The sequence below is a fragment of the Carcharhinus amblyrhynchos genome, chromosome 12 (genome assembly GCF_965287045.1).
Source record: "Carcharhinus amblyrhynchos chromosome 12, sCarAmb.v2.hapA, whole genome shotgun sequence".
Lineage (NCBI taxonomy): Eukaryota > Metazoa > Chordata > Chondrichthyes > Carcharhiniformes > Carcharhinidae > Carcharhinus > Carcharhinus amblyrhynchos.
In genome coordinates this window covers 90453466-90468157 of record NC_137335.1, presented here as the reverse complement: position 1 = coordinate 90468157, position 14692 = coordinate 90453466, and the positions used below count along the sequence as shown (strand labels likewise).

General features: G+C 47.1%; 1 protein-coding gene across 1 annotated transcript in view; it reads right to left on the bottom strand.

Annotated features, from left to right (window-relative positions):
- The window catches only part of LOC145350506 (basement membrane-specific heparan sulfate proteoglycan core protein-like), a 119139-nt gene that overhangs the window by 49798 nt on the left and 54649 nt on the right, over window positions 1-14692 (bottom strand). The window contains exon 8 of the mRNA XM_080199703.1: window positions 9519-9866. Coding sequence (XP_080055829.1) covers window positions 9519-9866 — 348 coding nt within the window. The remainder of the gene's footprint in view (window positions 1-9518; window positions 9867-14692) is intronic.

Here is a 14692-nt window from a genome sequence, read left to right as displayed (position 1 = left end):
AAGCCTAGTTTATTCAGCCTCTCCTCATAGTTCAACCCCCTCAATTCCGGAATCAGCCTAGTAAACCTCCTCTGCAATCCCTCCAAGGCCAAAATATCCTTGCGTAAGTGCGGCGCCCAATACTGCACACAGTACTCTAGCTGCGGCCTCACCAATGCCCTGTACAGCCGCAGCAAGACCTCCCTACTTTTATATTCAATCCCCCTCGCTATGAAGAGACATCTGGAGGGTACATGAATAGGCAGGGAATAGAGGAGCAGGCTTGATGGGCTGAATGGCCTTCTCCTGCTTTGAATTTGTGTGTTTGTGTGTAAATCCTGAAGGATGTGTTTTGATGAAAGGCCACAAATTGGAAACATATAAAATCCCGATGGGATTGGACAGGCGAAATGTGGGAAGAATGTTCCCGATGTTGGGAAAATCCGGAACTCGGGATCACAGTCTAAGAATAAGGGGTAAGCCATTCAGGACTGAGATGGGGAAGAACTCCTTCACCCAGAGAGTTGTGAACCTGTGGAATTCTCTCCCACAGAAAGCTGTTGGGGCCGGTTCGTTAGAAATGTCCAAGAGGGAGCTGGACACGGCCCTTGTGGCTAAAGGGATCAAGGGGGATGGAGAGAGAGTGGGAGAGGGACACTGACAGTGCGTGATCAGCTATGATCATATTGAATGGTGCAGCAGGCTCGAAGGACCGAATGGCCTAATCCTGCAGCAGTTTTCTCTGTTTCTATGTTACCTCGCTCTGTGTGTGCTTCCAGAGCTACTGAGTATTTCCAGATAAAAGCAAAATATCACGGATGCTGGAATCTGAAACAAAAACTGAATGTGCTGGAAAATCTCAGCAGCTCTGACAGTATCTGCGGAGAGAGAATAGAGCCAACATTTCCAGTCTAAAGTCAGCTCTGACAAAGGGTCATCCAGACTCGAAACATTGGCTCTATTCTCTCTCCACAGATACTGTCAGAGCTGCTGAGATTTTCCAGCACATTCTGTTTGTGTGGGAATATTTCCAGAATCCCGCAAATCTCATCAACATTAGAATCTGTGCAGTCGGTCAGGCTGCCCCGTGACAAGGGAATGGGATTGGGAGTCGGGGGTGGGGGGCAATCAGGAGGGAGGGGGGTTGATCGGGGGGGTGGGGGGGCAATCAGGAGGGTGGGGGTTGATCGTGGGGGGTGGGGGAGGGGAGGGGGGAGGAAATGAGCAGCAAAGACAGAGATGTTTGTGATCGGGTGGAGAGTTTCCTGCCTGCTGCTTGTACCAGTGATGACTTTGTCTTGTGGTTTTGCTTTCAGTTGTGAATGCGCGTCACAGCGGAGTACTCTGTGGCACTCTCAGCAACTCTTACTCTCGGCTGGTTTCTGCTTTGACCCTGGAACTGAAGCTCGGCATAACTACACTCCCCTTCACCGGCCTGGAATTCAATAGAAACATTCATCACTAAATATTCTCCAAACGCAACAAAGGAACCTCTCTGTGAACAGATCGAGTTATTTTTAACTGAATGGTTTCTTTCTCTCTCTGGAAGATACTGACGGGCTGTTGGGATGTGCTTTTTATCGACAGCTGCTAATTTGTACAAAGCAAGATCCCACAAAGAGAAATGTGACAGTGACCTGATAATGGGCTGTGATAACGTTGTTTCAGGGATAAATATCACCCAGACATTAAAGGGTGACTCCTCTCCAACCTTCCAAATAGTGCCCCGGGATCTTTTACATCTCAAGCACCGACACCACAGGGACTGCAGTGGTTCCAGAAGGCAGCTCACTGCCACCTTCTCAAGGGGTAATTAGGGATGGGCAATAAATGCCGGATCTAGCCAGAAATGCCCTTGTCCTGTAAACGGATTGTAAAATTTCCAAAGCCAGTTGAGACAAGCCGCTTTCTCTCCCAACTGGAATCAACAGATTCCATCTTCCTGATCCAAGGCCTATTTGTGTGTTGAGGCTTCTTACAGGAACCTCGACAGGAATCCTTGGGATAATAAATGAATTAAAGAATAGGGAGATAGTGAAGGAAGTTGGAATTGAGGTGGGTGATCAGCCATGATTGTATCGAATGGGATAGCAGGTTCAATGGGCTGAATGGCCAACTCCCACTGTTATTGTTTAGGTTTTAGATACAAAACATTTCCAATTCTGTCCAAATTGCACATTTTATATAAATTTCATACATATTGTGGAACTGGTTCTGTACATTAAACTCCAGAATATTTCTGTGTTGTCTGGGGCAGAGAGTTGACTCAGTGCAGTTGGAAAGCTGCTCTTCCACAGTAATTACTGATGTTACAAGGGGTGGGACCTGTTAGTTACAGAAAGGGAACTAACCACATTCTCAATAACTTGGTGTTTGGTTCAGAATGAAAACACGAGACTTGCTGAGAGTTTTCACAGGCTGCACACAATCTGAAGCAGCTGCTTCACCTTCAGGTACCTTGGATAGATCCCTAAGGTCAGGTGTTTCTCATGGGTTGATGTAGACTCGATGGGCCGAAGGGCCTCTTCTGTACTGAATGATTCGATGGTTCGAATATGGGCCGGATTTTAGAAATAACAGCAAAATGACCAGAATAGCTCTCAACTCACACAGAAACCCACAGAAAATATGTAGCCAAATTTACCACCGACCACAAAACCCTGTCGAATAGAAACTGCTAGAATGTTTCAAAAGATAGATTCATAGAGTCATCGAGGTTTACAGCATGGAAACAGTCCCTTTGGCCCCACTTGTCCATTCTACCCCTTTTTTCTAAACTACTAGGCTTTTCCCAATTGCCCACATTTGGCCCATATCCGTCTACACCCATCTTACCCATGTAACTGTCTAAATGCTTATTAAAAGAAAAAATTGTACTCACCTCTACTACTGCCTCTAGCAGCTTGTTCCAGACACTCACTACCCTCTGTGTGAAAAATTACCCCTCTGGACTACTTTGTATCTCTTCCCTCTCACCTTAAACCTATGCCCTCGAGTTTTAGACTCCCCTACCTTTGGGAAAAGATATTGACTATGTAACTGATCAGTGCCCCTCATTATTTTATAGACCTCTATAAGATCATCTCCTACGCTCCAGGGATAAGAATCCCAGTCTATCCAGCCTCTCCTTATAACTCAAGCCATCAAATCCCAGTCGCATCCTAGTAAATCTTTCCTGCATTCTTTCTAGTTTAATAATATCCTTTCTATGATAGGATGACCAGAATTGGAATTCCAAGTTTGGCCTTACCAATGTCTTGTACAATTGCCTGAAATTTATTTATAATGGGTGCTTATACAAGTCAATGAGTCATCTTAATGTTGCAATGTGTGAGAGCAAAAGGCAGGGAATTATAGGCCGGTTAGTTTAACGTCTGTTGTAGGTAAAATGTTAGAATCCGTCATCAAGGAGGCAATAGCGAGGCATCTTGAGGGGAATTGCTAGATAGAGCAGACGCAGCACTGTTTCGTTAAGGGGAAGTCGTGTCTGATAAAATTACTGGAGTTCTATGAGGATGTGTCTAGGGCGGTGGATAGAGGAGAGCCGGTGGATGTGGTCTTTCTTGATTTTCAGAAGGCGTTTGACAAGGTACCTCACAAGAGGTTATTGCAGAAGGTAAGGGGGCATGGAGTTGGGGGTAGGGTGTTAGCGTGGATAGGGGATTGGCTATCAAATAGGAGGCAGAGAGTTGGGGTTAATGGGTGCTATTCGGATTGGCGGTTGGTGACTAGTGGAGTGCCCCAGGGGTTGGTGCTGGGGCCTCAGCTATTTACCATTTATATAGATGATCTGGAGGAGGGAACCGAGTGTATGGTGTCGAAATTTGCAGATGACACCAAGATTGGTGGAACGGCAAATTGCGCAGAGGGTGTGGAGAGTCTGCAGAAGGATCTAGATAGGCTGGGCGAATGGGCCAGGAAATGGCAAATGGAATTTAATGTTGGCAAGTGCGAGGTGGTCCACTTTGGTAGGAATAATGGTAGGAAGGACTATTACTTATGTGCCGAAAAACTGCAGCAGGCGACGGTGCAGAGGGACCTCGGGGTCCTTGTGCATGAGTCGCAAAAACCCAGCCTGCAGGTGCAGCAGGTGGTCAGGAAGGCGAATGGGATGCTGGCCTTCATAGCGAGGGGGATTGAATATAAAAGTAGGGAGGTCTTGCTGCAGCTGTATAGGGCATTGGTGAGGCCGCAGCTGGAGTACTGTGTGCAGTTTTGATCACCGTACTTACGCAAGGATATTTTGGCCTTGGAGGGGGTGCAGAGGAGGTTTACTAGGCTGACACCGGAGTTGAGGGGGTTGAGCTATGAGGAGAAGCTGAATAAACTAGGCTTGTACTCGTTAGAGTTTAGAAGAATGAGGGGAGATCTCATTGAGACATATAAGATGATGAATGGGATGGATAGGATAGAGGTGGAGAGACTCTTCCCGCTCAGAAAGGACAGTAGGACTAGGGGGCACAGCCTCAAGATAAAGGGGGGGGTGGTTTAGAATGGAGTTGAGGAGGAACTTCTTCACTGAAAGGGTGGTGAATCTCTGGAATTCTCTGCCCGTTGAGGTGGTGGAGGCTGCCTCGCTCAATATTTTTAAGACGCGGGTTGATGGGTTTTTGATGGGCAAGGGGATTAAGGGTTATGGGGAGAGGACGGGACTGTGGAACTGAGACACGACAGATCAGCCATGATCTTATTGAATGGTGGGGCAGGCTCGAAGGGCTAGATGGCCTCCTTCTGCTCCTATTTCTTATGTTCTTATGTTCTTAGAATGTCTCTGTATGTGCAACACGTTGTCAGATAATAAATAAGAAAATACTTTAATTTTCTATCATTCTAATCCTTGATTATTTTCTTCCAGACCCTGTAATAGGCAATGGGTGAGATTTTCCTGGAAATCGGGAAGGGGGGATAGTGGGTGGGAGAGGTGGTGTTGAAGGCGCTGACAGTAACAGAAACTTTCTCTGCTGTAAAGTCCAGCAAAAAAAATCAACCAGAGACTGAACCCCACAATACATTGTCGGCGGGGCGACCTCTGATTCACCGACCCCAGCAGCAACTCAGCATCTCGAGGATCGAGCACCCTCCAGTGCCGGGGGCAATGCCAGGGTACTGACCGGGCATGTCCCTCTCCCCCACCCGGGGGCTTAACCTACCTGTGTGGCCCCAGTGGGTTCCCTTCACCCGGTTCACATTGTGTTCAAAAGCTGCTGTAAATCTCACCATCGTGACAGGAGGGGAACCTTTTCATGATATTATAATTTATTGAAATGAGGTTCCCTTTTTGGGCGGGCACATCATTACATCACCGGGATGGGGTGGCGAAAATCACCAGTGAGATTCTCGTTTCCGACTCTCACAAGATTTTGCTGTTTGCGCTCACGGTGAATGCGGGCACAAAGTCACAGAAAGTACGTTCAATCTTTGTCCTTATTGCTATCTTTTAAAAATTGATAGTCTGCTAAAACAAGAAGATGGCTGCTACTAGTCACATGATTATATAGTTTGCCCTTTGTTCTGAAGCTCCCCAGGAGGTACAAGGAAAAATACATTTCCTCAGCCTGTGGAATCTCTCATTTCATTGTACAGACCCCCTGTAATCATGAAACCAGGAGACTCACACATCCAAACTCATTGTGCCCACAGAGCTGCTAACGGACTCAGAGCTTGGACCCTCCGAGTCCATTTCAAAAGGGGAGCGTGGATGGCCATTTGGAACTGATAAGCTCATCGTTCCAGCAGAGTTAGAGAGTCAGTCGAGACAATGAATTCATGACACAAGACCCTCAGTGTGTGCACACATGAGGGTGTGTGAGTGTCAGGGTGTATGTGTGTTTGTGTGTCTGTGATGGTGTGTGTGAGGGTGTGTGTTTATCTGAGGGTGTGTGTGTGTCTGTGATGGTTTGTGTGAGGGTGTGTGTGTGAGGATGTGGGTGTGAGAAGGTATATGAGGATGGGTCTAAGTGTGTGTGTGAGTGTGTCTGTGTGTGTGTGTCAGAATGTCTGTATAAGGGTCTATGCATGAGGGTGTGTGCCTGTGAGAGGGTGCGTGTGTGGATGTGTGCGAGTGTGTGAGAGTGTATTTGTGGGAGTGCGCAAGGGTGTGTATGAGGGTGCTTGCGAAGGTTCGTGTGAGGGCGTTTGTCAGGGTGTTTGTGAGGGAGTGTGTGTGGGTGTATGTGAGGGTGTGAGGGCCGGTGCGGTGGAATGGGAAGTTGTGAACATTCCTCTCCAGGTTGAAGTTCACTTTCGGAGTTAATGATAACTCGAGTTTCCTGCAGTTTCTTCGGAAATTGGTTCACACAAACCAAAGGATTTGGAAAAGATGCCGCCACATTCTTCAAAAAGAATTGAAAAGTGCTTCTGCTGACAGACAGGTGGTGTGGGGAACTCAGTGCAGGTTGTTCTCACTCTCCTGTCTGTAACACTGCAATGATTTGTCATTCTTACAGTAATATGGATGGTGCTCCTGTGGAATACAATGTACTGCCTATTTTGGAAGCAGTTTGCAAAGCTGAAGTATGAAAAATACAGTAAAACACAACAGCTGGACGACATTTCCTTACCAAGGCAGAAGAAACTGCTCCTCGTTTGCTGTGCTGGGTTTGATCTAAAAGGAAACACAACGATGTTACTTCCGAATAGATCCACGGAAAGATGGAGCTTTTTAAACTTGGAATGAGAGCGATTGAAAAATGCCCGTGTCACCTTGGGCAGTTTTCTCAGAGTGAAGCTAATGGGGGAGATGGGGATTATTCTCCATCAGCTGCACTGTCTTCAAAAACTCATCATCCAAATCAGAATCTCACACAACAGGAGGAGGCCATTCGCCCCATTCAGCCTGTACTAGCTCATTAACAGAGCCATTGTGCTTCATCCCACATTCCTGCTTTTTATACACAATCCTGGAAATTCCTCATCCTCCAGCACTTGTCCAACTCTCTTTTCCCATTATTTCTGGAATCAGCTTCCACCACATTCCCAGCTCGAGTATTCCACATCCCGACAACTCTCATTTCTCCCCATCTGCCCTCTAGATCTTTACCCAGTGATTTGAAATCGATGATCGCTGGTTACTGATCCGTTCACCAGAGGGAATAGATTTTCTCTCTATCAAAACCTCACTATCTTTAAACTCTTTACTGGGTCAGATCTGAGCCTTCTCTATCCCGAGGAATCCCTCTGTGAACGGACAATGTGCTCCATCTACAAAGGCATGATCACTACATGCTGGTGACACAGAGGAGGCTGTTCCTTTCTGGAAGTTTCTATCTCTTTGGAGCCACTGGCTGCAGCATTGCCAGACTGAGGGGGTATTTCACAGTGCAGCGACAAGGCTGGAGGCAGCCTCCTGCCATCTTCATTCTGTAGGATGTAGATTTACAACCTTTAACAGGAAATTCTGTCAGTCAGACAATGAATTGGTCAAATTATTAGCAAGTTAATTACATCACAAAACTATCAACATCAAAGGGACATCTGGGATTGAGAGTAATTCCTGCCAAACTTTGCAATAATGATTGAATTAATTTACTTACTATCCACTGTTGCGGACACAGGGTTCTGGCCTCCATCAGGATCCCTAAAGAAATGCCACACATTAGCTTCATTGAGGCTTTACCAGAGAACAGCGCTGTAATATTCACACTCTGGGTGGAGATGCAGTTTAGATTTTTCAACATGGATTTCCCATCTGAGTTTTTTATGGAAGATTTCACGGATGAACAAGATCGATCGATTCATTCCTAAATAAACAGAACTTGCTCTGGCAATAACACAAAGAATTTGACCAAAATCAGAAGGCATGCTGGGAAGCTTGATCAGGATGGGTAAATATGATTGGATTGTTTCCTTGTGGGGAGGGTAATGGCTGAAGTAGGCTGCTTACACAGAGTGTCCATTCGAACTGTTCTCACTTGGTCTGAGCATCATGAGGGACTGTGCAGCGAGCGAGACACAGGCATGAAACCAGCGCTCTGATCGAGTTCATTAGGTGGGCTCGGTTGGAAATTATCCAGCACTTATATCCTGAGGGTGATGTTTTGTACTTTAACTGTTCAAACCTTCCTGACTCTCAGCAGCAGTTAGGTGCCTGTTGGTCAGTGCTGGAGTCAGTGTGATGCTGTGACAGTTGGAGATGACTGGCACCAGTTGAGTATCTGGACATGTGTGGCTCTCGTCAGTAGCAGGTCACTCCACATGAACTGTACGCTACAAGGGAAAAGTTACTCCTCACTAAAAGCACCAAGTTATAAAATAGTGCCCCTGTCCAGTTACAGCAACAGACACAAGATGAATCATATTTACCTTGGTGTGGAGTTCCTTGCTGAACAGAACCTCTTTTTCACAAGATAACCCATGAGAGGAGCAACGCAGAACAAGACAACCAAGGACAGAATGATAGCCGGGCTGAACACATCGGGATCTGAAATACAGGTATTATTGTAGGATGATTCTTCTGTAAAATATCAGAATGTTACACACACTACAGCTTCAGTTTGAGTAATGTACATCGACCGGAATGGAAATAAAATCAGACAGAACCTGTTTCCGTCAGTTTGTGCTGAGCACATTCGGGTAAAATTGTCCCTTTCATACGTGGCAAGTTAACAGCCTGGAATGAAAGGCCAGTGCCACAGAATGGCTTCTTCCTCTAACATTGTTGCCTTTTTTTATGGATCTGAAACAAGTCCAAAGATCAGTCGTACAGCAGGGCAGAGACCACTGATCCAATGGCAGTTTGCACCAATACCAAAGACTGATAGTCAAGTTCCGCACACATGAGGACGGCCTCAACCGGGATCTTGGGTTCATGTCACACTATCTGTAACTCCCATGACTTGCCTGGGTTTGCAAAATCTCACTAACTGCCCTGCTGGAGACAATACACATCTCTTTATCCTGTGCTTAACCCTCACTCCACTCATATTGTCTGTGACTTTAAGACTTGATTACCAGCAAAGACTCACATTCCAACCATTAATTTGTAAATTGAGTTTGTGTCTTTATGGACCCTGTTTGTGAACAGGACACCCACTGACCTGATGATGGAGCAGCCTCCAAAAGCTAATGGCTTGAGCGATCAAATAAACCTGTTGGACTTTACCCTGGTGTTGTCAGACTTGTTACTGTGTTTACCCCAGCCCAACGACGGCATCTCCACATCATGGAGACAGATTCACACAGCGAGTGGTAAGGCTCTGGAATGTACTGTCTGAGAGTGTGGTGGAGACAGGTTCAACTGAAGCATTCAAAATGGAATGAGAATGTTATCTGAAGCGGGGGAATGTTCAAGGTTACAGGGAGAAGGCAGGGGAATGGCGCGAGGGGAGTTGGTCATTCAGAGCGATGGTGAAAACATGATGGGCCGAATGGTCTCCTCTGTCATTCTGCGATTCTGTTTCTCACTTATGTCCCTCCATGCCTGACTCCTGAACCAGCCCAACCTAATTCAATCTCTGGAATGAAGGCCTGGATGAGCACTCTGCCATTCTGTATGCTTCCTTCCATTCCAGGCACACACCAGTCACTCAGCATTGACTTACCAGTGACATTGAGCTGGGTCCCTGCTCCATGGATGTAGCTCCACACACTGCATCTGTACACAGCTGTATCATTGAGGGTCACATTCACAATGGTCAGAATGTAGCTGTTGCTGCCGACATTCCGGGAAGGCTGGAAACGGTGGTGGGAATCCTGGGACTTGGTAATGGTGCCATTCACAAACTGGCTGATCAGCCACTCAGTGTGGTAGCCAGCTCTCTGGTAATGCCAGTGGACATCAGTGTCAATCACACTGGCATTGTACATGGCACATTGTAAGTCGACAGCCTGACCCTCTGGCACCTTGCTGACTGTTGGATACTGCATGAGGACTGGGTCAGACAATGGAGCTGTTAATATTGAGAAAGAAAAATCATAGAACTTGAAATGCAACATTTTAGAAATCTTCTTCTGGTTACAATAATGATTTGCAGAGAATTCTCTCAATCTCCCAACATGGAAATTGTTGTTTGCAACGAGGGAGGGAATGAGGGGACAAAAGGGGATCTGCTGAATGTTCTAGAATTTGCTGATATTATCCATTCAGTGCACATTCCCACCCACAGAAAACAAACTATCGAACGGATAAACTTCACAATCTTCACAGCTGATTATCAGAAAAACTCAAGTAATTGTTTAAAAAGTTGAATGAAAGGTGAAAGTAAAGGAATAAAGTTTAAAATTTCCTGTATAATAATTACAGTGTGACCACACACGGGCTGATTTACTGCTGCTAATCCTCTTCTTTACCCCATCCTATCAATCTGGCCTGGATTTTCCCCTTCTGGGATTGTTGGGAATTGGTAAAAAGAGACACAGGGATCCGGAACTTATCCCTCCATTATCGACCTGTCCTGCCCCCTTCAGCGACCTGTGGAAATTCATTCCAAGATCCCACTCTTCTTTATAACCCTCAAGCCTCCTCCATGCCCCATCATATCCCTCCAGATCCTCATGCTTGCTGCAACTCCATGCCCCTTCCATTGCCCCATGGATGCTCCACACCCACTCTCCCAGTATTCTCCACACATAGAAGCAATATGCTACAAACACGTCTGGGAAATCATTGAAATGTTTCTGAAACTGACACAATGAGCAAAGAGGCTTTGAAATTCTGCTTCAGAAAAAAAACTATTCATCTTACAACCTCAGAAAAGTGTCAAATAAATATTGGCATTTGCGGTGTCAACGGGTACTGTTTAAAGCATTTATTTATTGTATTTACTGCTTTAAGAATTGTGAGGGAGTGATTATCAGGCAGTTGTGGCCCATCAGCTTTAAATCAGCGCCAAGTTTAAAAGGAGGCCTGGTGTAGATAGCGGGCAGCGTCGGAGCGGGCAGCGGAGTGAGAGGGAAGCAGAGTGAGCTATTAGGGCTTAATATCAAAAAGGGCTTGAAGGAGAAAAGGCCAGGTTGAAAGAACAAGGAAAAAAAAAAAATTTTTTTTTTTTCAAAACTACTACAGCAAGAAACAAGGAAAAAATTTTTTCCCACAACAAATTATATTGAATAATGGAGGGGCATGTGATGTGCGGTTCCTGTATGATGTGGGAACTGGTGGACCCCAGGGTCCTTCCCAGTGACCATGTCTGCAGTAAGTGCAGGTTGCTGGAGGAGCTCCAGCTCAAGGTGGATGAGCTGGCCTCTGAGCTACAGACACTGAGGCTCATCAGGGGGAGAGAGGGTGCCATTGTCAATGGGGTGCAAGTGACATCCACCCCTGCTAGACTGTCTAAATCTAAGGGTCAGGAACAAAAGGGGGCTGCTGGGAGGAGGAAGGGGGGTGAGGAGCGGAGGCCTCAGCCTCTTAATCTGCATAACAGGTTTGAGGTTCTTGCTTCCACTCTGGAAGAGGACGAGGCAGGTGAGGTTGGTGAGCAAACTGCACACGGTACAGTGATGCAGCAGGACATAGGCAAAGAGAAAAGGAAAAGGAACGTAGTAGTGATTGGGGATAGTGGGGTGAAGGGTATTGACACTGTCCTTTGTCACAATGACAAAGTGCACAGAAGGGTGTGTTGTCTGCCTGGTGCTCGGGTACAGGATGTCGCAGCTGGGCTGCAGAGGAATCTGGAGTGGGAGGGTGAGAACCCGGTTGTGGTGGTACATGTGGGTGCCGGCGATGTAGGCAAAGTGCGGACTGAGGATCTGGGGAGGGAGTATGAGAAGCTGGGAATGGAATTAAAAAGTAGAACCGACAAGGTGGTCTTCTCTGGGCTACTGCCTGAACCGAGTGCAGACGGGCGTAGGGTTGACAGGATAAAGGAAGTGAATGGGTGGCTCAGAGATTGGTGTGGGAGGAATGGGATCGAATTTATGGGGCATTGGCACCAGTATTGGGGTAGGTGGGACTTGTTCGGGCGGGATGGGGTTGGTCTGAATCGTGCTGGGACCAGAGTGCTGGCGAATTGAGTAAAGAGGACTGTAGACAGGGCTTTAAACTAATTAGCGGGGGGAGGATGCGAGGGTAGGTGATGTTAGGAGGTCTACAGTTAAGGATAAGGTACAGGTAAGGGAAGAGGCTGAGGATGTCCCAAGTGGTGGCGTTACGGCAAATAGGGTCCAGAAGAAGGCTGGGATGAAAGCGCTTTATCTGAATGCACGAAGCATTCGGAATAAAGTGGATGAGCTGGTGGCGCAGATCGACACAAATGGATACGATCTGGTGGCCATTACAGAGACGTGGCTGCAAGGTGACAGGGACTGGGAGATGAATGTACAGGGCTATCAAGTGTTTAGGAAGGATAGGCAGGAGGAAAGAGGGGGTGGCGTAGCTCTGCTGATTAAGGACAGCATCAAGGTGGTAGCAAGGGATGATATCGGAGCCAAAGAGCAGAAAGTGGAATCGTTGTGGGTGGAGATTAGGAACAGCAAAGGGAGGAAGACGCTGGTGGGTGTCGTCTATAGGCCCCCGAATAATGATCTGGAGGTGGGGCGGGCTGTTAACGCGCAAATAAGTGTGGCGTGCAGGAATGGGACAGCAGTAGTTATGGGGGATTTCAATCTGCATATTGATTGGTCGACCCATGTTGGACGCGGGGGGCTCGAGGAGGAGTTCTTGGAATGCTGCCGGGATAGTTTCCTGGAACAGTGTGTGTTGGAGCCGACGAGGGAGCGAGCTATCTTGGATCTGGTGCTATGTAATGAGGCGGGTAGAATTAGGGACCTTGCGGTGAAGGATCCTCTTGGAGAGAGTGATCATTGTATGGTGGAGTTTCTGTTGCAGATGGAGGAGGAGAAAGTGGGTTCCCGGACACGCGTCCTTTGTTTGAACAGAGGGGAGTATGGTAGGATGAGAGAAGAATTGGCGAATGTGGACTGGGGAGCGCGTTGGAAGGTAGGTCTGCTGAGGAGCAGTGGAAGATCTTTAAGGAGATCTTTCTTGGTGCTCAGCAGAAATTTATTCCGATGGTCAAAAAGGACAGTAGGAAGAGAGGTAATAAGCCTTGGATAACGAAGGAGGTGAAGGAAAGTGTTAAATTAAAAGCGGAGGAATTTAGAGTAGCTAAGAGCAGTGGGCGAGAAGAGGATTGGGAAAGGTTTAAATGTCAACAAAGATTGACAAAGAAGTTGATAAAGGAGGGTAGAAGAAGCTATGAAGCTGGGCTAGCGCTTAATATAAAAAAGGATAGCAAGAGTTTTTATAAATATATAAAAAGGAAGAGGCTGGCTAGGGTGAACGTTGGTCCCTTAGAGGATGAGAAAGGGGACCTAGTGGTAGGGGATGGGGATATGGCTAAGGTCTTGAATAATTTTTTGTTTCTGTCTTCACGGAGGAGGACGTGAATAATTTGCCGGGTGTTAGCGATGGAAAGGTGGTAGGACTGGAGGGTCTTAATGACATTACTGTTACTAGAGAGGTGGTGCACGACAGACTGGAGGGGCTGATTGTGGACAAGTCCCCAGGACCGGATGGAATGCATCCGAGGGTTCTGAAAGAAATGGCGGAGGTTATAGTGGATGCCTTGGTGGTTATTTTCCAGACGTCACTGGATTCCGGGGAAGTGCCGGAAGATTGGAAAACGGCTAATGTTACGCCGTTGTTTAAGAAGGGTGCCAGGCAAAAGGCGGGGAATTATAGGCCGGTTAGTTTAACGTCTGTGGTAGGTAAAATGTTAGAATCCGTCATTAAGGAGGAAATTGCGAGGCATCTTGAAGGGAATTGCTTGATAGGGCAGACGCAACACGGTTTCATTAAAGGGAAGTCGTGTCTGACAAATTTACTGGAGTTCTATGAGGATGTGTCTAGGGCGGTGGATAGAGGAGAGCCGGTGGATGTGGTCTTTCTGGATTTTCAGAAGGCGTTTGATAAGGTACCTCACAAGAGGTTACTGCAGAAGGTCAGAGGACATGGAGTTGGGGGTAGGGTGTTAGCGTGGATAGAGGATTGGTTGTCAAATAGGAGGCAGAGAGTGGGGGTCAATGGGTGCTATTCGGATTGGCGGTTGGTGACTAGTGGGGTGCCCCAGGGGTCGGTGCTGGGGCCTCAGCTATTTACCATTTATATAGATGATCTGGAGGAGGGAACCGAGTGTAGGGTGTCGAAATTTGCTGATGACACCAAGATTGGTGGAAAGGCAAATTGTGCGGAGGGTGTGGAGAGTCTGCAGAAGGATCTAGATAGGCTGGGCGAATGGGCCAGGAAATGGCAAATGGAATTTAATGTTGGCAAGTGTGAGGTGGTCCACTTTGGTAGGAAGAATGGTAGGAAGGACTATTACTTACGTGGCGAAAAACTGCAGCAGGCGACGGTGCAGAGGGACCTCGGGGTCCTTGTGCATGAGTCGCAAAAACCCAGCCTGCAGGTGCAGCTGGTGGTCAGGAAGGCGAATGGGATGCTGGCCTTCATAGCGAGGGGGATTGAATATAAAAGTAGGGAGGTCTTGCTGCAGCTGTATAGGGCATTGGTGAGGCCGCAGTTGGAGTACTGTGTGCAGTTTTGGGCGCCGCACCTGCGCAAGGATATTTTGGCCTTGGAGGGAGTGCAGAGGAGGTTTACTAGGCTGATACCGGAGTTGAGGGGGTTGAGCTATGAGGAGAAGCTGAATAAACTAGGCTTGTACTCGTTAGAGTTTAGAAGAATGAGGGGAGATCTCATTGCGACGTATAAGATGATGAATGGGATGGATAGGATAGAGGTGGAGAGACTCTTCCCGCTCAAAAAAGACAGTAGGAC